Raw genomic sequence first — 27,082 nt, forward strand, 5'->3', positions numbered from 1 at the left:
CTCAGTAACAAATCTCAAGTCCAACCCTGGTAACTCAGCAGGCTTTCAGAGCCTGTTGACACCTGCTTTATCACTTACCACACCTCCCTGCCACATGATTCCCTAAGGATCATATCCATGTGCTCAACAGCCTCTCCCTGGTCCAGCCTGCAGGCACCTCCTCTCCAGAGCCAGCCCAATTAAACTGCAATCTCGGGGGGGTTTAGTACCTAAAAAACGCACATTAGTTTGGATTACAAGGTTACCCTGGCTGGGGAATATCACACTGAGATACCAAATTAGTTCAGTCTTCCCATTTATATTTTTAGGGAAGGACCCTGAGATCTGAAAGTAGGATTATTTGTTATTTAACTTCAGTATTAGATAGAATTGTTAGCAGAATAACAGCAGTGCATCAAAATAACATTTATTAATCTGATTTAACCACATCCTCTGATTACCTGCACCAAAGAACACACACATTGTCCATGTCTTACCAGAATTGTGTTATTATACAAACAGAAATAAGCACAAACTATCTCAGCTGTATTCAAAAATATCTATTCAGTTCACTAAAAATATTTACAAAGTGATACCTTTTCTTGTAAAGATTTCTGTAAGCCAGAAAAATTCACAAATAGTAAAGGGAGAATCTAAGAAATGAATTGAGAGCCACAATATTGATCATTGACTGCAAAAGAAAGTTACAGTTTTGTTTTTATTTTTTTAGGGAAAGCCAGGAATCCCAAAAAAATGGTTTGACTAACTTATATAAATCTTGTGAAAGAACTAATATGCTTCTTCAGTAACAACAGCTGCCCCATTTTCAAACTAATCTAGTTGAAAAAAAACTATTTAAAGTCTGTATAATTTTGAGTTATTTATATAGTCACTTATCTATTAACTACTGTATTTCTTGCTTTATTTAGAATTTATTTCTAGTGTAGAAAAAAGAAAATGCATTTTACAATGGCAAAACCTGTAATTCTCAAATTTCCTTTATGCAAATAGATTTCTATCAGTTCTTAGAAAGTACCTGTTTATTTTTCTCACTTTGCCCAAAATTAATTTTGTGTGAAAAAACAGAAAAGTTCATTTGAATAAAGCCAGAGAACTGATCATTTTGGCCCCAGGTCTGTGGGGGGAAAAAAGAAAAAAAAAAAAAAGAGGACGAAAGCAGGAATATAGACTTTAAAAAAAAAAAAAAAAGAAAAATCAACCCGACAAATCTGGACATCACCAAAAAAATTCCTCGCGTGCCAAAAAAATCATATCTATAAGATATAAAGCTCCTCTGTCAAGCAACAGGGAGCAAGTTCAAGTGGTGGTTACCAGCAGGACAAGGGGGACATCTAGTGTTTACCACATCCATGTGCTCCCACACTCTAGCCTTCCCAAAAATCCCTGGAACAGACTGCCCTGGGGTGTTAAATGCCATAGAGCTCGTGGTAGTACCTGTGCTTAAATGTCTCTATTAAAAGATGCACATCTCAAATATCTCCAAATGCTTTCCTTTCATTACCTGAATTAAAACAAAAACAACCGAGAAAATGGGAAAAAACTATGCAAAAATTTGTCTAATCCAGAGATAAAAGGATCCACCTTATATATTAATGCTATACTGTTCTAATAAAAGCTATAAAGTGCTATGTTCTTGAGTCATTTGCTGTAACTGGGATCCAATCCTTGCAAAAGCTGCCCCCCAAAGGACCATCCTGCATAGCATTTACTTACAGACAGGGCCATATTACAGAGAGGTTTGAAAAAGTCACAGACTCAAGCAATAGAAAGTTCTCCTTATCTCCAAAAACACAGAGACTATAAAAGAGGCTTTAGAATTTAACATTTTTTCACTAACAGACAGTGCAAGTCTCACTCTGGAACCAAGACAGTCTGTTCAGACTTTTCTAGTTAGAAAATAACCTGGGAGAAGAGCAAAGTGCTTTATTACAGTTATGGCATTGTTTGTCTCGGGTTCTCTGCACTAATAATGCATTAAAAATAATACAAAATAGTAATTAAAAAGTTTGGTGTTCTTTTCTCATACCCTTGTCATGTTGGTTACTGGGAAAATGATTGTTTTTCTCAAACCATTCTCTTCTGTTTGTTCTGGGGATCCAATCCCAACCTTTGTTCCCAGATCTGTATTCTTTATTTTCACTTTTGACTGCAAAAATTGCACTGCTGAGAAGGGCAAGGAATCACAAACTGCATCATTTGAGAATCACAACACCTTCTTTTACAACTCTAGTGTGTGCAAATCATCATTTCCATGAAATTTAATAGTTACAAATATCCTCAAACCATACAAGTACAGTAGGTTCTACAGAAGGTAACATGGATAACCAGTATTCTACTGCTTGAAACAAAACCAATAAATAAAAGTTTAAGTATTAAAACTAAGAAATAAGTATTCCTGTACTTTGTACAGTACCTTTTGGTTAAAGCTTCTTAGCAAAAATATACTAATGTGTTCTAAGCATTCCAGTTACAGATGGTTCAATATTAAAATTTCAAGGTTTCCTCATCATGAAAAAAAAATATTGCATTTTTCCAGAGGTGCAGCAGAAGTTGTGTCTCTCTGAACAAGGCTTCAGTCTTTAAAAATATATATAAACAGTAAGTTTGAATCCAACTGAGACATTAAAAAAACTATAATACAGTACTGAGGATGTGTGGTTGTTGTGCATTATGGGTTTTACATTCCTTCTTATCCCAAAAAAGCAACACTAGAGAGCCCATTGGATGTCACTGAGGTCAGCTGGGTCCCCAAGGCCTCCATCAGCCTCCAGGTAATTCATGAGAGCTGTCATGGCAGTGTCATCATTTTCACATATTGCATCAAAGTCCAGCTGGGAATTACCACCTGGAAAAGCGATTAAAACATCAGCATAAGCAGGAAGAAGCACGAAGAACTTTCAAAACGTAACTGTTTTTAAACAGCACCTAAATTGGCCCCCTTTTAGTCTAAAACCAATTAACCCTGTTCCTAACGTTGGTGGGTTTGAGTTTTTGTACAGACTTAATAAGGAGAAAGAAAAAAAAGCTCCCAAAACATCCCCAAGAGAAATCAATCTTACTGAGTAGAGGCTCATTGTTGGGAAATGGAATAGCACCCCGGGTTTGTTCGGAATTCTCCAGAACTTCTGTTTCTGAAGGACATAACTGGATCAGCTCTTTATTTGGCACCTGAAAGAACAGAAGGATTGAAAAGGACAGAATTAAACCCTAAACTTAGTCACAATTATTACATTACAGGAACATTATAAATTGCTGTCAGATTGTGAAGAATTAAATAGAGAAAGTGAAAACCAGGCATCAACAGGCAGATCTTCTGCATTTAAAAATAATTTCCATGTCCACAATAAATTACAAATTCCCAGCAACAGGTTTGTCAACATCAAAATGTTCCAGCTAAAAGATTAAAAAAACCCCAACTCATACCTACCATGTTCTATGTGCATTACACTATACTAATCATAGCAACAACTGAGATTAAAATCATCCTAGTCCAAACCAATCAGAAAAAAATAATATTTTTTACTTTTCCCCCATTTTTTTAATGTAACACACACATGAGATTTAGCGGGACAGTTTCTTGGATTGCTTGATTTCCACTAGGGAATTAATAAAATTGAAATGCTTTCCAAAAGTATTCTGGGAACACTGGGATACCAAAGCACAGAATAAAGAAAATCCTTCAATGAATACAGTGAAATTATCCTTATGACAAGATACTGCATGATTTAGAGTTCAGTATATGTAAATCAACTAATATTTGGCAGAGAAATCTGTGGTAACACAGGGGAAACTGATCATAAGAAAAGGGAAGAAGCCAAAACAACTCCCAGTCCAGAGCAGTGTTATTAGGAAATGAAAATTGCAATGGGATGATAAATTGTCTTTAAATGGAAAGAAATTTACCTTCAAAAAGTGCTGATGGAGAGGTAAATGTTTATTCACACAGTGCACATAATACAATAGAAAATATAGTTAGGTTAAAAAATATGTTAATTATTCCATAGCTATGGTTAATAAGTACAATAAAGTTATTAGTGTGTGTAGCACCACAAAATTAACAAAACAGCATGTCCTAACAATTTTTAGACTACTGGAACACCTTCAAAGTCACAATTTTAAACATTTCAAAACAGCACAGATTTTTTTAAAGGGTCTTCAAGAACATAAAGATTAAAAATACAAGTGAGAGAAAATCAGAGCTGCTCTTCAGGTTGTCAGACTGAAGAGGTGACTGATATTAACCCTGTAATTTTAGATTTTTACAGCAGTTCCATACTCACATCGCTGCAGTTCACAGGTAAAGCTGGAGAAGGGGACTTTCTCAGGAGATGTGATGGACTTAACTCCCCTGATGGTGAAGAATGCAACCTAAAATTGCATATATTTAGTTGATTTACCAGGTCCCATTAATCAAACACTGAATAACAGCCCTTGTGTTGCAGAAGCCAGCAGAGCTCCCCAGTGATGAAGCTCTGGTCAGGTAGAGGTCTTAAATTCAAGGTCTTAAATTTTAACTAACGCTCAGATAACTGATGAGATGATATTACCATCACCCTGAATTTGACCTTAACAAGAGTGGTTGGACCTTCTGATGAAGCCTTAACTCCTGGAAGAGTTGGGACTGGAAACAGGTTTACATTCCGGGACAACACAGGCTATGGAAGTGTTTCAAGGAAAGTTTTCCTACCAGAAAAACATAAACACTACTCTCAGACAAGTCATTTCCCATTCCCAAGTGGTTTATCTACCCAATTCAACACTATGTGAAGCAGCTGCACCACAGTAACACTTTGGAAGTCACAGTTAAATAATCCTTTCCTCAAAGAAAATGGCATGGCCAGAAAAAACTGTTTATCCACACCAGGGATGTGTTCTGCCATTGCTACATTAGATTAGAACTGGTATCTCACAATGCCACTGCTCAGCCTCAAAATATTTGATACACTTAACAAAAATGAAACCTGAGCAACCCCCACATATCATACAAAACCTCTTCCCCACCTTTGTTTAAAAGCCCAATGATGATGCTGAGCATTTATTACCTTTGCAACTCTAATATTTCATTTGCAATTTCGGTTCCTATACTTCCAGCACCAAGGACTGTTCCAGAGGACATTCCAGGTACACTTACTAAAGACTGTTTTACAGCATCTAGAGATAAAAAAAAAACCCAAAGCTTTAAATCTGTAGCAGTTTAATTGCACAGCAAGAATTCATTTTAAAGTAGTTTTTGTTCTGTATCTCTTATTTTCAGAAATCAAATTCTTGAAAACACTGATTCATGGGGGAGGGTGTTGTGAGCCTCCTTTGCAATATAAAGCCAAGTGAATAATGTATTTGTGAAAACTGTTGCTCTCCAGTCATGAAATTAGCTTTAATTACTGCCACCTCCAGTCTCTCTCACGGACAATGCAAAGCATATGAGGGAGAAAAACCCTTTGATTTGTCACAAAAAAAAATTAACTAAATGTATCTATGAGTACTGCTCTGTATTCAACAGGTAAACTCAGAGCACAACTGCATTTCTTCAGAAAAGTGGATAAAATATGAATAAATTCTGTGCCAGAAGCATAATATCCTACCAAATGAAATCCTTGCTACAACAGAGGCTTCTAGAAATTAAAAATATGCTTCTGTTTATAGTTCTGTGAATGATATGAATTAGGATGCTAGTAGCTAGAAACTGTCACCAGAATTAGCTTTAAAAAAAATTAATCCTTCCTTGCACACAATCTACAGTAAAAAAAATTCCTGGAGGGCGTAAATCTGAAATGACTGATCAGGAAAAGCACGTCTGATAACTGTAAGAAGCAACACTTGCCTTCTGCAGGCTGGGAACTGTAGAGAACCTCTTCTTCAGCTGACTCTTTATGACCTCTGAGATTTACATACATTAAAAAAACAAACACACACACACACAAAAACAAACCACAAAAAAATCAGCTAATTTTTCAAGGGCAAAATCCAGCATATTTACATTTGATTTCAAAAATACTTCACACAGAATAAAAACTGACATCCTCAAAGTAGTAAAAATGAGAAATTCCTTACACGTTTCATTGTTCAATCCTTTGCACTGTTTCTGGGTGAAATATTAATTCCCACTTATTCTCCAAATAAAAAAGAAACCCAAGATGGTTGTCTGTGTTCCATGGCAAGAGAACAAGACTGTGAATTTAATTCTCTGAGGGAGAGCAGGTAACCAGGAACAAGTAGTATAAGGACAGGTCAGTGGGTGCCTCCCTTCCCTCCTCCAGACAGATTTCCAAGGGCAGGCAAAAGTGTCCCTTGGCTGCTGCCCAGCACTGATTGTCTTAACTGCTCTTCTCTGTCTTCTTGAGGAAAAAGGACATGGGCAAAATAGGTGGGTGATGTTGACTTAAGGCATGAACCAGATACAGAACAAGGAAAAGGCCCCTTGGCAACTTAGATTTTAATGGAATTAAAATCCTCTCTGTCCCCCAGTATCACTGGAACAATCCAAATTATTGCTCCATCGCAAGGAGAATGAAAAAGAAGAATTAAAAGTAAAAAAAAAGAATTGAACACATCTATTTACTGTCCCACAGGCTGTCAATTTGGAGAGTATCTATCAATTATTTTTCTCCACCTTCTGACACCTGGTAAGTGGAGGAGCCCTTAAAATTGGGTCAACTGACATATGAAGTCTTGTAAAGCCAAGGAGGAAAAGCAGAATTAACTCGACATGTCCATTTACTCATATCTCCTTTTCTTAAAAGATCCTTCCTTTCCTCCTCTAAGAAGAAATTCTTTCACCTCGTTTTTCCCTACCAGGAAACAGCACAGTTTTCAAAGTCCAATCCATGACTCAGGGCTGAAATAAAAATAGCTGGTAAAGGCCAAAAAATGTTTGTCCAGGTTACTCAGCCCCTTTTTGTGTTGATATTTTCCAGCCTTGTTCTGCTTCTTAAACAGGCTGCTTTCTGCTAATGCTAATTGTAATTAAGACAAAAAACCAACATGGAGATGAATGGAAAACCAACATGATAGGAATTACTTACAATACCACAGTGTTGTTTGACACAATGTACTCCAGTTCTTTGGTCCATGGATTCATGAAACTAAACCACTGACTCTTTAAAGTAACAAAAGTCCCATCTTTTGCTCTAAATTTGTAGGAATTTGTAAAGACTTTTTCTTTATTCTGCAGCACTAGATAAGAAAGGAAAGTTATAGTCACCATATTTATACTTAGGAAGGTAAAGTTAAAAAGCAAACCACTAGGAGGGAGGCTCAGGACGTGCCGAACTTCCATAATTAGTGTTTTAATGATATTATTTTGTACCTTCTTTATGTTTTTCAGCTAGATGGTTGTGATCATCCTGGTGGCAGTACTCGTAGCAAGAAGTTCCTAGAAGCTCTTGGGGCAGGTAACCTAAAATTGCTGTTGCACTGTGAGAAACAAAAAGATGAACTCCAGAGGATTCAAACAATTGCAAAACTGTTATTTTCAGGATCAGGTAAAGCAGAAAATTAATATTTAAAGAAACAGTGTTTGGGAAAAGGAATAAAGCACTAGTACAGCTCTGAAAGAACAATTCACTGCAAATTATCCATTTGCAATAAATGGTAATTGAAAGACAAAAAACCCCAGTGTTTAAACAAACAAACTACATGTTCACACAAAATACTTATGGTGATTAGGTCATAATTAGCCAGTCAGAGAACTGGTCACACAAAAGGAGTCATTAAAACGCTCAGTAATTCAATTTTGCTCTGCCACTCCAAGGAACAGGGTTACACTGACACTTTCAGGTGAAAGAACAGATGAGTGAAAGCAACACAATCTCCAGTGGCAATAATGAAATTCAAAATGCAAGGTCTATACAACAAATAAAATATACTCAGTCTATACAATAAATAAAAGTCTGGTTCAGAAAGTTCAAAAAAGAGGAACTTCTTAGCTTTCATTTCTAATGAAATAATTTGGTACCTCACTCAGACATATTTGTCCCAAACAGTAGGATTTTAAGAATAACTTTACGTTAAATGTCTACTACTTTAATCATATGCAGAGCTATGAAGCTCTAACTTGAGATTTTTCTTTATGAATAAATAAGTACATGAGTGCATTTTATAACACATTTCTACAGAACAATACACTTCCATACACTAAGTTTTATGTTTGGGAAAAAAAAACAAAAAACCAAGAGCCCAAGTACTCATAGATTCAGACTGAAATATTTCCTGTATACAGCAGGAAAAATTCTGAAAATTTTTCAAGAATTCTAATTAGAAATTCTGTCCTGCTCAAGAAATTACAGTTCTGACAGAAAATTTAATTAGTGGTGTCAATGGCATTTTCTCTCCACAAAGAACAAAACACTCACCGCTGATCTACATAAACAAACTTCCCATCCATGGCAAACCGTGTAACAAATTCTGTTGCTTTGACTTTTATCTCTCCACTCTTTTGGGGAACAATATAAGGGTGTAACCTCCCAATTGCAACAAGGCAGTTAAAGTTACTACTCTCCTTTTCTGCATCATTTTCCTCTTCTACTCCCACCTCATTAGGAGGCCAGTTCTTCAAGTACCCAGTACAGTGAATGGTGCAGTATTTCCTGTGATCTGATAAAAAGAAATGAATTAAGAAGCAGTTATTGTTCAAAAAGAAAATCAAACTACTTTTTTTACTCTATTGGCCATGAGACCAGCAACTACATTTTATTTTTACCTAAAAGGCTATAGATAATTTTACAGAGCAATTTTAAATTGATTTTGTACTACTTAATTTTGACTTACCTGGAGAGAGTGCTTCTAACCCTATGTAAGATTTAGGAAGATAAGTTATAGGTGTTGGCAGTTCAAACATAGCGTCACAATAAAAAAAAGCAAACCAACAGTCTGGTAACCACAGCTCACTTTGTCTTTATATGGTTTCATATGGATTATAAATTAAAATTCACTGGAAAGGCCCTCTGCAGCTTCCAAATCAATTTATTCTTTGTGAACACAATGATTTTAACATATACTTACTGCAACTGCTAAAAGAATCAATTGTGAACAACCCAAAACAATCCAGGTTATTCTCTGTTTATCTGAGGCTTCTGAATTCCACAATTTTCTCGGAAAACAAATATTTTACATGTCTTAAATTACAGCACATTTGTCACCTACATAACATGTAAACACCCTCATATGCATCAAGGCATAGAGATGATTTTACATGTCCTACAGGAACTGTCTTCCCCAAAAAAATGCCAAAGCATTCCTGATAACTCTATGCTTTCCATAGGTTTGATTTCCTCTCAACTAGAAAAAAAACACTTATCAACTCCATAAAATGAGAAACTGAGTTATCCCACTGTGACTTTGTCCCAGTTTCCCAGGTGCCTTCCCAACAAACATTTATCCAAGCTATATTCTTATCTCACCGAGTTATTTGACACATCAGGGGATACCAAATTCTATTTTACGTACACTTATGGGCCTCTTAAATTTTACAGTTGTGTGGTGTATCTCAACAGTAAGAGGTTACTTTGAAAAAGAGAAGTTGGAGGGGTTTTTTTCAGGATCAAACAATTTCAGCACACCTTTGCAAAAATCAAGACTAAGGTATTAAACAAAAGCTGGAAATAACATTTTAAAATTGAAATTCTCACTGCAAATTTGACAAGAGTAGATTACTGTAGAGGCATAACAAAAATATGAACTAAATTACAATTCTTGGAAAAATGAATGGAATTACACTGATAAAATAACTTTACAATGAAAAGGGGAAAAAAAGGAAAACTCATACTTTCAAATACACACAACACAAAAAGTAAAACAGAAAAAAAGTTGGTTTACTTGCTTTTTTTTTTTCCTTCAAAATAGTAGAGTTTGCAGGCCTTATTCACTCAGTTGTCTTCAAGACAAAGTTATTTAGTTTCATTCTTCTGATCTGCTCCAGTTCTTTCAAATATTTCCCTGAGACTTCTAAAATTTGACCACCATAGACCACATGCTCCTAAACAGCCACTGTAACTCCCTCCCTCCCTCTTTTCCAGGAGCGAACAGGGAGGAGAAAGGGTACAATTAGACTGGTTTTCCAATTTACACTTCTCTACAGCTACTTTGTGAGATCAGCGAGAACTACACAGGTCACAGAAGTGGCTGGGAATTTAAACTTGGAATTTAAACATACCAAATTTCAAGACAAAAAGCCCCCCTTTGATCTACACTGGTTGAATACCTTTCTTCTTTGGGTTGGGCAAACACTCCTTCTCTTCCTTCACTGTGGTCCTACTACACTTTATCCGACAGAAGAAGGAACGGCGAGCCCCGGAATTCAGCCGAGTCGGTCCAGCTTGGAAATCTGTGTGGACTTGCAAGCCAGCTTACAAAAATTCAGTAAAGCAGTTAAAAAAGCCCAAAATCAGACAGTAACACTTCAGAAAACATGTAGCTTCTAGTATTACATTCTCCTAAATAAATCTTGGCCTTACAATGAAATAAGTCTAAGTTTAAATAATAAATAAAACACGGCTGTCCCACAGATTCCAGAATTAAAAATGAGCTACCAAACTATTTTTTAAACCCCTCCTGGCATTTTGAGTGGTATTTTAATAAACTTTCAACTTGTTTTTGGCACAAAGATGCTTGTAAAAGCCAGCTATAAAATAGCCCTGAGATGCACAGTACATAACGCTCTCCATATTAGAAGTAACTGTAAGCAGAGGAAGGTTTGGTTACATTAGGATTGACACTTAGCATTTTCAGAGAAGACAGGGATTCTTGATATTGGAGTATTTTATCCCATCAGGTCTTTTGTATTGACAAGACCTAGCAAATACAAGAAAAAAAAGTAGTGTTCCTGGTAGGAAAAAGGTCAGACCACAGTTTGGTAAATGTTCAACAGTGCAAATCTCAGTCATTCTTATGATCTAAAATGAATTCTTTTCTGGGCTAACTTTTAACTGCAAATGCATTCTGAGCAGCAGATACACATTCAAATGGGTCACAAGGACACCCAAGCACATAAAAATACATTAATCTATCCTGGATAATAACTAGATTTACTGACATCTCTTTAAAAATAATCTGAGTTCAAATATGACTTACTTTTGCCATCCACGAGCTTCTCCCGAGGGGAGACATCCGAGGAAGAAAGTTGCTCCTTGACTTTTGCAACATCTTTTGGATGCAAATAATCAAACAGGCTTTGTCCAATTAAACTGGCCTGTTTTAAAAACAAAACAAAACCCAGAAGAGATGAGAACCACACCAGTTTGGGCCTCCACACGTGTTACTTTATCTCAGAAAAATAAGTGTCAGTGTAGAAGTTTAAAATAAAAATGAAATCTGCTTTATGCTTGTTCCCCTAAGATGATTCATTTCACTTCAATTGAAAAGGATAGTTTTGCTTTTTTTCTTTAAAAAAAAAGATAAAAATAAATGTATGGAACAGAGTTCAGATTGGTGATCCTTACATTAGTGAAGAAAATCCTTCCATTTACGAAGAAAATCCTCACATTTCTGAAGAAAATGAAGGCAGCACAAATGGGTTTAAAGTTATACAAGTACCCAGATGGCAGCACTGACTGTTTTAGCCTCTGTTTGTGAAACAGAAGTCACAGATTCATGAACAAATTATCATGCCTTGATTACTTGTGGTAATTGCCCATGATGTTAAAGGTCAACTAATCAAGGGTATTTTGTATTTTTCCTATTTCTCTTATTCCACAGGCTGAGTCCCATTCAGGTTGTTCTTGTGGATAATGTGTTATGCAGTGCATCCAAGCATAAAGGCATCACCAAGGAAAGCTTTAATTAACCTCCACTGCTGAACTACCAATTTTCCTTGGCCTAAAAAAAAACCCCTGAAAATCACTTCACTATGTAAAAGAAAATCTCTTGCACACAGAAATTAGGACATCTTCCAATTATCCTCTCAGAGTAGCAGTTTTCTTCAGGATGAGCTGAAATCTGGGGCTGTTACTCAGGTCAGGAACACTTAGTGTACCTGCAAATATTTTATTACAGGATATTCAGCCTTACTCTGAAGAAGCTTTAAAGAAATTCCAAGAAAAGATATACCAGGTCTGGTTTAAACCAAAGAAAGTCCAAGAAATGGTATAAATAATAAAAATGTACAAGTTTTCAAATTTCTCAGAAAATGCAAGGTAAAAGCAAAGCAAGAAAGTCAACTATAACCAACCTGATCATAATTCAGTATTTTGCAAACTGATTCAGAGACAAACAGGATTTTTCCTCTGTTGCATCCAACAACAAACAGGAATCCATCTGCAGCCTGGAAATATAAAAATACTGTCTTTAAAAACATGCCATTAAAACATTACTACAAGAAAGCACACTTCTAAACCTGATTTTTAAAGTTAAATACAAGAAGGATGGAGAGGGATTATTTGCAAGGGACAGGACAAGGGGGAATGGCTTCAAACTGACAAGCAGTAGGTTTAAATTGGATATGGGGAAGAAATTCTTCCCTGTGAGGGTGGGGAAGCCCTGGAACAGGTTGCCCAGAGAAGCCCAGCTTCACTTGGGAGTCATTTACAGATCTGGGCAAAGTTTGTTACAAAATTCAAGTTAATAAGGACATCATTCAACTGAGAGTTTCCTTCCACTTACCCTCAGGATTAACTGTCTGAGTTCATCATCCTTTAAAAATGAAGGTTTATATCTGACTTCTGAATAGGAGCTGCTGGAACCTGGAAAACGGATTAATCCCAGACATAATGTCAGATGTTACATTTTAAATTTACTTTTAAAGGAGTTATACTTATTATATATTTTGTATTTTTTTCTCTGTGACCAGAACAGCTGAATAAAAAAAATAATTAAAAGTTCTAGGAATTCTAAAAATTAAAAAAAATCTCAAATGTACAAGTACATAACCATTTTTTATTGCCAAAAATAAAAAACCACACTATTGTAGTTAAACTGAATGTCTCACTAAACGTAGTGAGACTGACTCACTGCATGTGCTGTTCTAGTACCCATGGTAAGCACCCTAAAATAAAGAACTTTTATCCATGACAGGCATTTCTATAACTTTTTCTAGATATTTTTTGAGGTAAATAGCAATTGAACTTTCCAGCAAATGTCATCATTCACTATAATTCCACAGAGCATCTTGTGTTTCTTAAAGCATTTGTTTTGAGGATATGTATAACTGTGCTGGGTGAAGCCTAGTTTTCACATCCTATTGTTAAAACATAAATGTTTGAGCTGAAGATTTCTTGTAGATGATTGTTTAAATTGCAAGTCCCCAAAATCTTGTGTTCTGCTGACAGACTATGCAATATGCAACATGCATTTGGATATAATTTTTTTAGGGGAGGAAAAAAAATATGAATCCCAAACCCCAGCAATAGCAAAAGGAGAGGAAAGAATATTTTCTGGGTTGATCCTGACACTAAACATTCCCTGAGATCCATGATTATTTTAACTTTGCCAGCTGACTGAGGCTACCAGGAGTTTATAACTCTTTTTCTTGGTACTCTTTAACATGTAATTTTTAAGACTTTAATGTTATCAAAGTCATCAACCATTTTGTTCAAGTATGTTTTGTCTTGCAAGTTTCCTTTTGACTCCTGGACTTTTAAAAAGAATCAAGGAATGACTTGGCTGCAAGATAGAAAATATCAAATACTGAAGGGTGGCTTTTTTTCTGCTATACTAAGCAAAACGAAGACATTAAGTTCTGAAAGATACAGATGGAGATTTAAATGAGGAACAGACCCAGAACTAAATACAGTAAGGAAATGTAAAATGAGTTATCCTTGATTTATTTGAGATCAAAGAAGATACACAGTTAGACACTGTTAGAACAAGGATTAAGTTTCCTAAAACCCACCTTTTAAAGACTTTAAGTGCTGCACAGCCATCCTTAACACTGTGAGCTTGTCCAGCTTTCTGGCCATGGGATTGCACTGAGGGATCATAGCAGACAATTCCTCTATCAAATTATTCATTTTATCTCTCCTTCGTTTCTCTGTTTGACTGTGAGCCTCTCTAAGAAGAAAAAATATTTTAAAAAAGAGATGTAGAACACATGACTTTTTTTTCCCCATAACATTCACCAGTTCAATTTTGGCATGGAACACACCACACAAGTGCTACTGTACTGAAACAATTTTCATACACTTGGACAACTGAATGGGATTCACTTGAATGAAAGAAATGGTCACAATAATGATGGGAAAAACTGAGGAGGAAAAACATTGTCAAGGAAGAATTTGATTATATGTGACCATGAAGACTTACAAAAGTTAAATTATTCTTGTGACCTTTGGCTTACCTGGACACCCTACTATACAGAGGAAAACTCTGGATGTCCTTAGGAATTCCTGGGAGACATTTCTGCTTCCTGGCCTTATCTCTGTAACTGTGTAATGGGATGGGGTGTAGGATGGGGTGTTCATTCTGCTCTTTTCCTTTCCAAAAAGAATGTCCCAGCACAGGCTAAAGCCTCTCTGAAATCTGTTTTATTCAACTCTCAACACCTAGAGATGAGCAGTGTCTTCCTGGTAACTCATTCCCTTAAAAACCCCTCAGATTGAAGGCAAACACAAGCATTTATTCCCAGCACAGCAACAAACAATACTGTTCCTTGGGATTTTAAGGGATGTAGTGGGAACTGAAAGAAAAAGCTATGCCTTGTGTCATTTACCAGAATAACTCAGAAAACTTTCCCTTTCCTGGTAACGTGAGAAAGAACAAAGTGCAGTTTTAAAGACCTCGTTGTCTGTTATTTTTATTACTTCGCCAAAAAATAAATGTCTCCACCACACAACTGATTCTGGGTCATTCTGCCAAGAAATCAGTTTTTCTCCCTCTAAAGCCTTTTAAAAAAAAATTTAATTGTAGGAGTTATGCTCAGCTATAGAGGTTCACCTAACTTTTTCCTTATTGTAGGAACAATCAAGTACTATCTTGTGTCTCCTCCTTGAACTGTGAACCTCAGGAAGATGGATACAGCCATTTCCAGGAAAGGGAACAACCTTTCCCATCTCCAAGGGTCAATAAGAAGTTATAAAAAATTAAGGTGGGTGCAGAAATTCAGGTGATGACTGGATGACTCAAAAAGCTTTCTGTTACATTCCCAGTTACAAAGGGGAATGAAGAAAAGCTGCAGGAAAAAAACACTGGAAAAACACAACTGGGAAGAAAAGCTCCAGAGAGCCTTCTATTTTTTTTCTTCCAACTAATGAACCAAAACTCAAGGAAAAAAAATGAACAATACAACACAAAAGTCATTAAATATAATCTTTTATAGCAATCTGGGATACTCTCTGAAGAAAAATGAATTTTGAAGTTAAACAAAACTGTAAATATATCTTGGAACATTTTAGTTTCATTGATTTTGTTTAGATTACAGGGACACTTCACAATTATTAGCACAGTATATAAATAATACTTCTGACAACATGCTGAGTGGATTATGGATTTCTGGTTTGACATCTCTGCTCACATGAAAAATGCAAAACACTTATTTTTAAATCAATTTTATAGAACAGCTCTAGTTTTACAAAGTGGCTTGTCTACAGCTGAAAATATTTGGCTGAATTGTGGATGCATCTTACAAGTGAATTTCAACTGATCTGAATTCAAAGTTCAGTGGCAAACCTTGAATAATTCCCTATACAAAAACTTGTTCCAGCATGAGAATTCTCTGTTGTGCTTTAGCTGAATCCATTTCTATGTGGGATAAATTTTAAATATCTGCAGGTGTGGACAAATCAAAAAAAACAATTCTCAAATTCACCCAAATGAAGTATCAGCTCCTCCCTTTATATATGACTTGAATGTTCTGCATTTAATTTTCACCTTGAAAATTTCATTCTCCTGTTTTTGCTAAACCTTCTGAGATATTCTGCAGCAACTTTTATTAAAATTAGTATAAAATTCCTATACAATTAGCAGGGAAAGGGAAAAGTATACTGTTAAATATTTGAGAGTTTTCACAAACTCATATTTCACTATTGTGAATCCCATTACTTACTAGCAAAACATATTTCTATTGTAAATCAGTACCTGAAATCTTTCACTTTAACATGTTCTTCATCTTCACTCCTAGACAAAAATAAGATATAGTTTTACATTGCATATTTAATACCAGGGACTTCTTTCCTCCCACAAATTTCAGAAGACATAAAATGCTACAAATTTACTATGGCTCTGGCAAAAGCAAACCCACAAAAATTCCTAAAACCAAAACTTGTGTAGCAAGTGATGCATAACAGAAAGAGACCAAATACAACTTCCAATATTCACAGTTGTTCGACCATATTATGGGGATATTTCATAATTATGGGGCTATTTGTAAACTGAAGAAAACAACATTATTGGAACATTCAAATAACTTCAGTCTAAGCTTGATTTTACTTTTTTTATTTAAAATTTTACAAGAGAGATCATCTATTCACATTTTGATTTCTCATATCTTATTGTCAGATGATGAAATAAGCAATCCTTGCCTAGACTGGTCCTAAATTATAGTTTAAAAAGTAAAAATTAAATGTTTTCCTATACCCTACAGCAATGACTGGAAAGTCTACGTGATAAAATTGTAAAGGACACACAGTCATAGTGTAACATAATAAATATGATAAATGCAAACACAGGAGTAGGTTGGACTTAGGTTGCAAGGCCCTGGGACTTTTCTTCATTGTAACTGTTCAGATTTACATAAGTTAGCAATAACTATTATTTTTTTCTAAAAAAACCACATCCTGGAATCATCAAACACCATAAGCAGATGGTCCAAGAGGTGATTATCCTGCTGTGCTCAGCACTGGTGTGGCTTCCCCTGGAATACTGTGGGCACTTGTGGGCCCCAAAATATAAGGAGGTGTTTGGTGAAGTTGTGAAGGTCCCTGAATCCATCCAGAAGTGTGGCCAAGGACTCCTGGTTTGTCTAGTTTGGAGAAAAGGAGGCTGAGGGGTGACCTCCTTCCTGAGAAGGGGAAGTGCAGATGGAGGTGCTGAGCTCTTCTCCCTGGTATCCAGGGATAGGCATGTAGGAATGGTTCAAAGCTGTGCCAGGGGACTTTAGACTGAACATTACTGAGCTTTTTTTTCCCCAAGAGAGTGGTGAAACACTGGAATGGCTTCCAGAGAGGTGGTGGATGCCTGGAGCCTGGCAGTGTTTAAGAGGAGTTTGGGCAATGCCCTTAACAACATGATTTAACCCTTGGTCAGCCCTGAAGTGCTCAGGCTGATTGCTGTAGGTGCCTTCCAACTGAAATAGTCTTATTCCATAAAAAAAAGCCACTGCATGGCTATTGTAAACAAATGTATTTTTCAAGGAAGGTATCCAGATGCAGAAAAAGAAACTGCAACAAAGTAACCATGTCATTAACCATCCCATAACACAGATACACAAAGGGTTTTACTAATGCTGCACAGCCAGTCTGAACTCTGGTTTGCCACCTCATTATTTTAACATAGTTCTATTTCAAAAAGTATTTGAAAAGGTTAAACCAAACATAAATGTTTACATGCACCAGCCCTGTAAGGATATGTAAGGATATTTCCTTCACCTCCCCAGTCTTCTTATTTAAGAGGTACTTTTCATCTGTTCCGATTCTTAACTTCCATCCTAACAAGTCTGGTGAAGTTGGAAGCAGGGAGAAATGTCTTGGAAAGAAGTACCAGGAACCCTTAACACGGGATGGACCTCCCCCTCCTGTTCATCATCTTGTGCTGTACAAAGCCCTGCCCTTGGATGAAGCATTCCTTAAGGAAACACATAGCTTATCAAGGGAAGTGTGACATATCCATAAGCACTCAAAAGAGACGGATTCATTCATAAAAAGTACCTTTTCTGAGGATCACCATCAACTTCAGCTGTATCCCTGCAGAAACAGGATATAAAGTAAGTAAAATGTAGTTGGGAGCACAACAGGATGACTTGAGAGACCCAAGGAAGAAAAGTCACAGAACAATTTTAGTGGAAACCCCACTTGATTCCTTTCAGCAAGAACATCAGTTTTTAGGACCTAATTAGTACTTCTTATAAACCAATACTTTTTCGATTAGTTTTTCGACTTGGACTGTGATTTTTTTCAATCAGAGAGATCCAAACTTCAGGGAAACTCTATTGATGAACCAACACTTCTACTGAATGGGTAAAAATCCACAAGTGCTACTGAAAAAGAATGGAGAGTTTCTGTTTTTTCCCCCAGAAACTAATTATTGCTGGAGTTTTCAGTGATCCACAAGACACATTTGAATCTCCAAATTGAAAATTACATCAACACCCACAGTATGGGTACATTCTATAGATCACTGGAATATACATGGAAGAAACAGGTATTAAAGAGAATTGCTTTAATAATCACAAATACATGTAAACTTCCTACCCCCACCTTTTTTAAAGATGGGTTTTGCACACTAGTTTGGAGATATTTGTAATGCATTAAATCTAGCTTGTGCCCCTCACTTCTGCCTGATTAATACAGCTTTGAACAGATCACTTTTTTGGTGAACTGGCATCTGTTTGGCAGCTACAAAACAGGAGAAAACAAGTATGAGCCACTTAAAAAGCCTGAGCACAACTATGGGACAGTCCCCATTTTTAGGTCACAGGTCTGTCCCCACATTTAAGGCAGTGGCTGCTTTGGTCACTGAAGCAGCAGTTCCAGATCAAAGAGCTTAATTAACAATCTGGTTTCATGCTTGAAGGTAATATTCCAGATGAACTTGGGAGATTTCAAGCAATTTAATAACTTGTGTTTACCAGCACACAAGCAGAGGGAGAAAAAGGGGGAAAAGACAAAAAAAAGGTAGGATTGAAATTGCAGCATTAAAGACATTATCCAGACACTTCAGACCAGGATACGGGATTACAGGATACTGGTTTTAATAACTGGGGGCTGCCAAAGAATGCATCTGGAAGAAAATGTAAAAATTGAAGTTGGGACACAGAGAGACACACTTTTTTTCCTCTCAGGTGTAAACAAATCTTGCACCATAAAAGTGACCTTCTAGGTTTTCATTTGCTGCCGGAACATGACTCTGGAGAGTTAAAGGAATATAGGCTAATACTCAAATAGCAGCTTGCCTGGTCTTCCACTAATCCTCTCTCTGTCAAGTCAGATGACACAAAGTTACTCACTGGTTATCGGAATCACTCCCTTTGCGCTTCCTGGGAATCTCAGGCACAGGAGCATTGAAAGGAGTGGTGGTGGCAGGCTTGGTTATGGGATTCATGAGGCTGGAGACTCCAGAGGCAACACATGGGCTCCCATCTACTGGGAAATTATCTGTGAATGGGAATAAAAGCTCAGTGTTCAGGAGGAGCTGCATCAGCATGGATCCATTCGGATTCCCAGTTGGGACAAAAAGTGGTCTCTGTATGTGGCTTCCAGGTCTCTGACACAGAAAACAAAGGTTGCACTGCTCCAACCTAAGTACAGCAGAGGGAATTGTTTTCCCACAGTGCTGTAATGATCTCCTCAACTCCATCAACATAAAACATATATATAAAATATATATACTCCCCTCCTTAAATCCCCCAGCACCTCAGACATCCTGCTGAATCACAGCTGTGGCATGAGTTCACATATCCAAACACTGTGGCTCAAACTAAATTAAAGTTAAAAAATATATAGGGAGCTATGTTTCTTAGAACAAGCTGCATAGAAAAAAAATAAATCCCAGTTTGCTACGGTCCTGGTATAAAATCCACAATTACACAGGATATTTGTCATGTAAGATGGAAGGGTCTTGAAGTAGGAACTCCTTTAGGCTTTGCATGCTCAGAACAGATGAGAGACACAGAGAAGTCATTTAAGGAAGGGAGCATCTCCTACTTCTAGAAGGGGGCAAAAGCCAAGGTGAGTACTTTTAAAATCCAACAGGAAGAAAAAAAATGGATGTTTTCTTCCTCCTTTTTTTTGGCATCTGTGCTGTCTGTAAAAGGTAAAAATGTGCAAGAAGAATGATACAAAGCACACTTTTTTTTCCTCTCAGGTGTAAACAAATCTTGCACCATAAAAGTGACCTTCTAGGTTTTCATTTGCTCCTGGAATATGACTCTGGAGAGTTAAAGGAATATAGGCTAATACTCAAACAACAGCTTGCCTGGTCTTCCACTAATCCTCTCTCTGTCAAGTCAGACGACACAAAGTCAGCCCCTGTTTTATTTTAGAAAGCTCTTTAACTCATTAAGTCACACAGGAAGTCTCAAAAAAAAAAGAGGTGGAAACTCAAAGAATCAAGAAATACCTGACAAATAAGTAACAGCCTTTCTGCAACAGCAAGAAAACTTAGTTACTTCAGACACACATTATATTCAATTTAAGGATGCTCAAAAGATTAAAAGAAATGTCATGATAAAAAAGATATTAAGAGAAATGACATGATAAAAAGATATTAAAAAATGACATGCTAAATACTACAAGGGCACAAATGGTAGACATTTGAAATACTTTTATGATTAATCTCCTCTTCCTAATAGTCTCTCATTTTATATTTCTGTTATTAACACAATTATAGAACAAAAATTGTCAATGATTCCAAAGGAGCTGTTTACTTAAGAGGAGTAGTTTTAACTCACTGAGGTCACAGCATCCTATAATTATTAGATTAAGCTCCTAAAGTATAATCCTACATGATGAATATTCATAAAAGAGTACTTACTGACTAGAGACCTACATGATTCCAAGACAGGAATGCCTCCAGCACAAGAGATCCTTTCGTCCTGGAACAAAGCAGGACAGCACAGACCCACTGACCTAAATACTGCTGTGCACACAGATGGCCAGCCTTTGTGAGCCGCTTCCTTTTAAAGGAGCAAAATCCAGTGCCTCTTCCACAGTTTTCCCAACTTATCCATCACACTATCAGAATTACTGTTATTCTTTATATATATATTTTAAGATTTTAAAAAAACAAAACAAAGGAAACACTTAAAAAATAAACAGTGCAAAAAAAAACAAATAAAGAAATTAACTTAAAGTTTCAGAACTACCAAGCACAATAGAAAAGTGGCTCTGTGGAATTTAATACCTACCACTCACTGAGCAGGAAGTGGGTAGAAACAGCTCCTAAGGCCAGGTCAGCTCTGAGAAGTCACTAAAGGTGATTTAAAATAATCTCTGAGGGCTCTCTAATAATTATCATTACACCAGGTAATTCCAAGGTGCTCCCTCTCTCTCGCTGGAGAGGGTCAACCTCGTGGAGTGTGGGATGAAAGATTTCTTCTCCAGCTCTCTCACTTTGGGAGATGGATTATTTCCCTGTAAAATCATTTTTAACTACTAGAAACAGTTTAATTCAACCAGAGATGATGTGTTTTACCACCTCAAGGGCTATAACTTACACTAGCCTGGTTTGCAAGCCCAATAAAACTCCAGCATGGAAAAATGACACTTTTATTACTGTTCATTCCATTGTTAATGCCCCTGGCACACTGACAACTGAAATTTAATGGTAAATGAATAGTTCCTCAAAGACGAGTCCATTATGATCTATGTTTGGCTCTCGGCATTAAGCATATCTATATTAAAAGCTTATCTATATTAAAAATCAAAAATCTTTTAAAAGTATGTTGAACACATCAGGACAGATGAAAATAATACAGGAAACCCCCCACTGGAATCATTCTCTCTGTGAAAAAGCAAAGACCATCCAAGAAGTACAAACACACCATGTGGAAAAATAGCTCATTCCCAGTAAGTGTATCAGAAAAAACCCCTATTATTTTAACACTAATTGTAGTATATTTTAACACTAATGTCAGTATATTTTGTAATCAGGCAAAGAAAGCATTTAAGGAATGATTATGAATATGCACAGTTCTCATCATCTCAAAATATAAGACCCTACTCTCTTGTGTTTTTCTACAAGGAAAAGAAATAATAATTCCAGTCCCCAGGGGGTTGGCAAAGAAGTGAACAACTGCAAATGAGCTGCATGGAACTGCTGTTTGGGGTGGGATATAGACACACAAAATCAACATATTCCTGTGTTCAGCAAAGCCTCTGTGTCAATCCCATGCAATACTTTAAAGAAACAAGGCTTGAGAGACTCCACATTTTTCCAATAACATTTTCCAATCACATGCCACATTCCTGAGCTGTTTGCTCCACCAACAGTTTGCAGGTTTTCAGTTCCTAAGCAAACACAACCTATTAGAAAAAGCTTATGGCCCAACTCCACCAGCCATAAAGGGGGAGATTCATCTGAGCAAACAACTATGTCCACATCCAAAGTGGCCACTGCAACCCCTCTTGAAGGGAAGACATTTCCAGGGTGATTCATCCCTACCCAAAATAGATTCCTCCAGTTGGCTACATGGAATCCAACAGTTCTAGGGTGATTCATCTCCATCTAAAATAGATTCCTACAGTTGGTTCCATGAGATGCAGCCCAAGAGTATCCACCTTTTACACAAGAACCAAAGCAACTGGCTCAGACTTGAATAGCCACACTTGGGCATCAAAAAGGAGTGAGATGAATCCTACCCAAGGTGGCTACAGAACTATCATGCAATTCTGCAGCATCTATTGGTATCACATGCAACAAAGCCCAAGACAGTCTTTCAAAATTAATGCCTTAATTAATGCACTATCACCTCATGACCCGCTCACCCCCCTGTGCAAGGTCACCTTTTCCTCTTCATAGGTTTCCTAAATTATTGCTTTAGTACCAAAACATTATTTTGACTTTTTAGAATTATCAGAAGACACATAGAAGGATACAAGTCATGTATGTATTAATAAATTGATATAAAAGCTGTCAGTCAACCCTCACTGAGCCAGTTTAAAAAACAGCATCCAAATCCAGCTATCAGGATATGGCAGCAAAGTGGGCTTGAAATAAAATGTCCATGAATAAGTACAGTTATAAAACTTATGGTGACACCCTTTACAGTCTGAGGATAAATGAGACTTGGAAAAAAGTGGTTAAGAATGTGGTAACACTGGCACAACCTTTCAAAGAATAAGGAATTTTTAATCCAGCTTCCTATTTTGAAACACTTTCTGGCAGAAGGAAAGGAGGAGAAAGAAGCTGCTTTGAATTGAATTTCTAAGATCACAGATGCCACAAACTATTAAAATGTGGATTTTCCAGAGGTATGTTCCTGGCACACACAAAAACCTTGAGCTGGAAATTTCAGCTGTGACAAGTTTAAAGAACTTAAAATTCTGTTGGAGTGGTTGTGAAGTGCACAGGAGGGTTCTGCAGCGTAAGTAGATAAGTTATTAAAATTGAAATGTGCTCACAGGAGCTCCTGGGCTGCATCTGCAGTGGGAAATCAGTGGCAGAACAGCAGCAGGTCAGGGGGAAGCAGCTGGTGCAGAAGCCCCTGTTTCTAATTTGAAAGCAGTTCAGGGAGCTTACACTAAATCACATTTACTCTGGTTCACTGGGCCAAAAAATCCTCATAGTGCATGTGTGTTAAAGCTGCCTGAGAACCCCCTGGTTCAGTCCCTGGGGGATGTGTGGGGTGGGACTGGAGCAGCACTGACCTTGCTGCAAGAAAAGTCTACTTTAGTTTCTCCTGAAAGGAGTCCAGTTCAGTAACACCAAAACTGCCCTGCAAACCAAACTAGGGAGCAGCAATTTATTGAGTTCTGTCATAATGAACATCCTTTTTTTTTTTTAAGATATAAGATGGAGGGATGGAGCAGCTCTGCTGTGAGGAAAGGCTGAGAGAGTTGGGATTGTCCAGCCTGGAGAAGAGAAGGCTTTGGGGTGACCTAACTGTGGCCTACCAGGACCTGAAGGGAGTCCTACAGGAAAGATGGAGAGAGACTATTTCCAAGGGCCTGGAGTGACAGGACAAAGGGGAATTGCTTCAAACAGACAGAGAGCAGGTTTAGATTGGATATTGGGAAGAAATTCTTCTCTGTGAGGGTGGGGAGGCCCTGGCACAGGTTCCTCAAGAGAAGCTGTGGCTGCCCCATCCCTGGAAGTGTCCAAGGCCAAGTTGGATGGGGCTCTGAGCAACCTGGTCTAGTGGAAGGTGTCCCTGTGTGGGAGGCGTGTCTGAAGGCATGAAGGAGGTGCCAGGGAAATAGGCCCAAGAGAACATGCGCGGTCACATATAACTCTATTGGTTGAAGAAGTCACATGACATGTAAGGATAAAAGCGAGCGCGAGTTTTGAATAAACCCTCTTTGACCACACCAACGCACGAGGAGCATCATTATTCCTTGTTATACAAGGGCTTAATGCTACATCCCTGCCCATGGCAGGGCTTTGGAACAGGATGATTTTTAAGGTCCCTTCCAACCCAAAGCATTCTGTGATTCCTTGTCTCTGATGACCTGAGCAATTCCAGATATATCCATCTACACATGGAGCACACAGAGAGGACAGCTATTGAGTTAAATAACTGTGTCATGGAAATTGCCTTATTTTACCATGGAGTTATTTTTCTAAAATTATTTCAGTGAATTCTTACTGCAGATTTTTATTAGAGAGTGACAGATCTATACTTTTAGCCTCCATACATACAGTGCTGCAGGAGGAAGAAAGTTGCAGATGCTGTGATGCCCCTTTACAGCTCCTGCAGATCTGAACTGCAGTAGAAAACAAAGAACCATATTTTCTAAACAGGGTTGAGAGTTGTATTAAGTATTATTTTTAATTAATTTATTCTAGACCTTTAAAATAGATCACGAAAAGCATCTTCAGACTGGTTACAGCAAGATCATTGCCCACAATATCTCTCATGGAAAGCTGGGCCAACAATTTTCACTGGAGTTCTGAAAACAGTAGAAATGTACAGTCTAAAGCAGCTTATTCTTCCCCAAATTTTGTAATGCAGGAGCAAGAGACAGAGAATTCAGAATCTTCTGAACAACACTATGGAGAGAATAAACTCTTCTATGTTAAATTAAAAAATGTTGAATTTGTTTTTAATATCAGCAAATGAAAGGAAAAGTTATAATATGCTGAATTATAGGCATTTAAATCAAACAATAACAGAGGCAACTGATTACTCTCTGCTTCTATTTTTACTTACTTTCACCACTCAGAAGAGAATCAGTCAACAGTAACAGCTCACCCATTAAGTAACACATTTACTTAACAGATTTCAAATACCAAATATTTGGCCAAACCTATTAGTGTATTAAAAACTATAATAAGACAGTAACCAGCTAATGAAGGCCCTGCAAGGGTACCCTGCTTTCCCAGGCACTTTCAGGTTCACACCAGGTAAAACCCACCGAGAGAAATCAGGAGTCTCATGCATCGTAGCTAATTAGTGAATAGAAAACAAACCACAAGTCCTCTCCAATCACACACTCCTAAAAGAATGGTGAGTAGCTGTTTCCTTGCAAGTTTTGGAATCATCTAATTGTCAAATGTCCAGTTTAGAGTTTGTTTTTCACAATGTGCAAATGTACCAACAGCAACATGTACACTCAAGTGAAAAAAAAAATCTATTAAGCAGTCAACCTTAGTGTGGACCTAATTCCACAAACAATTAAGATAAAAGTATCTTAAAAGCAAACAAACACAAAACTTTTTTCTTCAAAATCCAGTAAAAGAACAGGTATAAACATGGGTAGCTACAGAAAGCAAGGAGGGGGGTTATTTCACAATAAAACATTGATTTCCCAAATCCAGCTGTAAATGGAAACATCCATGCACTTGGGGTTTTCTTTATTTTATGTATTTCCTTTCCTTACAGCATGTGCACCATATAAACAACAAATCCTCGCTTAAGCAGTTCAACAGACTGCAAAAATACTACAGGAAAACACCTCACTCTGTTTTCAAACACTACATTATTTGCCACAAAATTTTACCCAAATATTTAGACAACCAAGCAGCAGAGACTTGTCAACTTATTTTAGACAACCAGGGCCCCCATATACATTAAAACACCCATAACCCAACAGAGGTTTATGAAACACTACTACTAAGCCTAGAAGAGCTGGTGCTAACTAAACAGAACTGCAGTGCTGGCTTAAGAGGGAGCGGCTCACTCCTGTTTCTCCAAACCCAGTTCGAAACACTCCTTTCTCCTCGCAGAGGGGAAGCACCGAACTCGTTTCCAGGCAGGAGGAGCGGCTGCTGGTTCTGCTTTACAACCAGCCTGGTTTTTCTAGTACCAGAAACTTATGATTAAAAACAAGGAAAGAACATCAAACCCTGGTCACACACACACAGAGAAGCCAGAATCACTATACCTAAAATACTAAATTATGTTTACCTACCAAAAAAAAAATCATAATAGAGTATTAGGAACGCAAGGGTAAGTGTATTACCAAAAATTATGAACTACATAGTAAATTAAAAACAAACCAAAGAGATTTTTAGTGCACATCACGTCCGTATGATGGCAATAAACAGCACTGACTGACCATCACACAGGCGGGTGCCAGAGGATGGTACCAGGCTCTTTTCAGCGACAGGACGAGGAGCAATGGCCACAAACTAAAACATAAGAAGTTCCACCTCAGCATGAGGAAGAACTTCTTTACACTAAAGGTGGCAGAGCACTGGAAGAGCTGCCCAGGGAGGTCGTGGAGTCTCCCTCTCTGGAGACATTCCAAGCCCACCTGAACGCGTCCCTGTGTCACCTGCCCCAGGTGACCCTGCCCTGGTGGACTGGATGGTCTCCAGAGGTCCCTTCCAACCCTACTCCAGGGATTCCGTGGTTTCCCCGTGAGCGCCCCGGGTACATCTACCTGGGAAGGAACTTGGGCGGGAGAGCAGCGCCCGGCGAGAATTAAAACACAAAACCCCACCAGCGCCGGAGCGGCGCCGGGCACAGGGCGGGAACCCCAGAGTGCCCCTCATCGGCCTCACAACAACACCCGCCCGCGCCACATCACCGAGGGGGACGGACAGACAGACACACCCGACACACGGCACCCACGGCCGCCCCCGCCGTCCGCCCCTCAGGCGGACCCCGCTCCCACCTTCCGCCGCCCGCCGCTCCTCCTCGGCGCCTTCGGCGCTCCCCGCTCCTGCCTCGGCCATGGCGGGCGGCCCCGTGCCCCGCTCCACAGCGCCCCCGGCACCGGCGGCATGCAGGGGGGGTGAGCTGAGGTGAGCCGAGGAGGAGCCGCCGGCCCTGGGGAGGGATCAGGGGCCGCCCCGCCAGGCTCCCCCCGGCGCCGCCTCAGCACCCCCGCCCCGACAT

General features: G+C 38.1%; 1 protein-coding gene across 4 annotated transcripts; it reads right to left on the minus strand.

Annotated features, from left to right (window-relative positions):
• Window positions 1-390: 390 nt before the first annotated feature.
• Window positions 391-27,082, minus strand: ARNTL2 (aryl hydrocarbon receptor nuclear translocator like 2). 4 transcript variants are annotated; one of them, XM_017829067.1, is made up of 17 exons: window positions 26,859-27,082; window positions 19,088-19,235; window positions 17,790-17,825; window positions 16,003-16,041; window positions 13,823-13,980; window positions 12,595-12,674; window positions 12,164-12,256; window positions 11,068-11,185; window positions 10,199-10,342; window positions 8,352-8,592; window positions 7,307-7,413; window positions 7,023-7,173; window positions 5,822-5,877; window positions 5,043-5,151; window positions 4,281-4,368; window positions 3,060-3,168; window positions 391-2,845 (listed from the first exon to the last, which is right to left on the minus strand). In XM_017829067.1, the coding sequence occupies exons 1-17, from the start codon at window positions 26,917-26,919 to the stop codon at window positions 2,709-2,711; spliced, it is 1,875 nt and encodes a 624-aa protein (XP_017684556.1). In that variant the 5' UTR covers window positions 26,920-27,082; the 3' UTR covers window positions 391-2,708. The 4 variants fall into 4 exon arrangements, with proteins under 4 accessions (XP_017684556.1, XP_017684558.1, XP_017684557.1 ...); XM_017829069.1 differs by lacking the exon at window positions 26,859-27,082 and adding an exon at window positions 20,614-20,922; XM_017829068.1 differs by lacking the exon at window positions 16,003-16,041.

The sequence above is a fragment of the Lepidothrix coronata genome, unplaced genomic scaffold (genome assembly GCF_001604755.1).
Source record: "Lepidothrix coronata isolate B3197 unplaced genomic scaffold, Lepidothrix_coronata-1.0 Scaffold158, whole genome shotgun sequence".
Taxonomy (NCBI): domain Eukaryota; kingdom Metazoa; phylum Chordata; class Aves; order Passeriformes; family Pipridae; genus Lepidothrix; species Lepidothrix coronata.

Excerpts from the sequence above, each read along its gene's own strand:
- ARNTL2 (XM_017829067.1), bottom strand. The coding sequence starts at position 26,919 with ATGGCCGAGGCAGGAGCGGGGAGCGCCGAAGGCGCCGAGGAGGAGCGG. Across the intron at positions 8,593-10,198 it reads GCCCAACCCAAAGAAGAAAG|ATCACAGGAAATACTGCACC; the intron begins GTATTCAACCAG and ends TCTTTTTATCAG. Across the intron at positions 7,414-8,351 it reads TTTGTTTATGTAGATCAGCG|TGCAACAGCAATTTTAGGTT; the intron begins GTGAGTGTTTTG and ends TGTTTCTCACAG.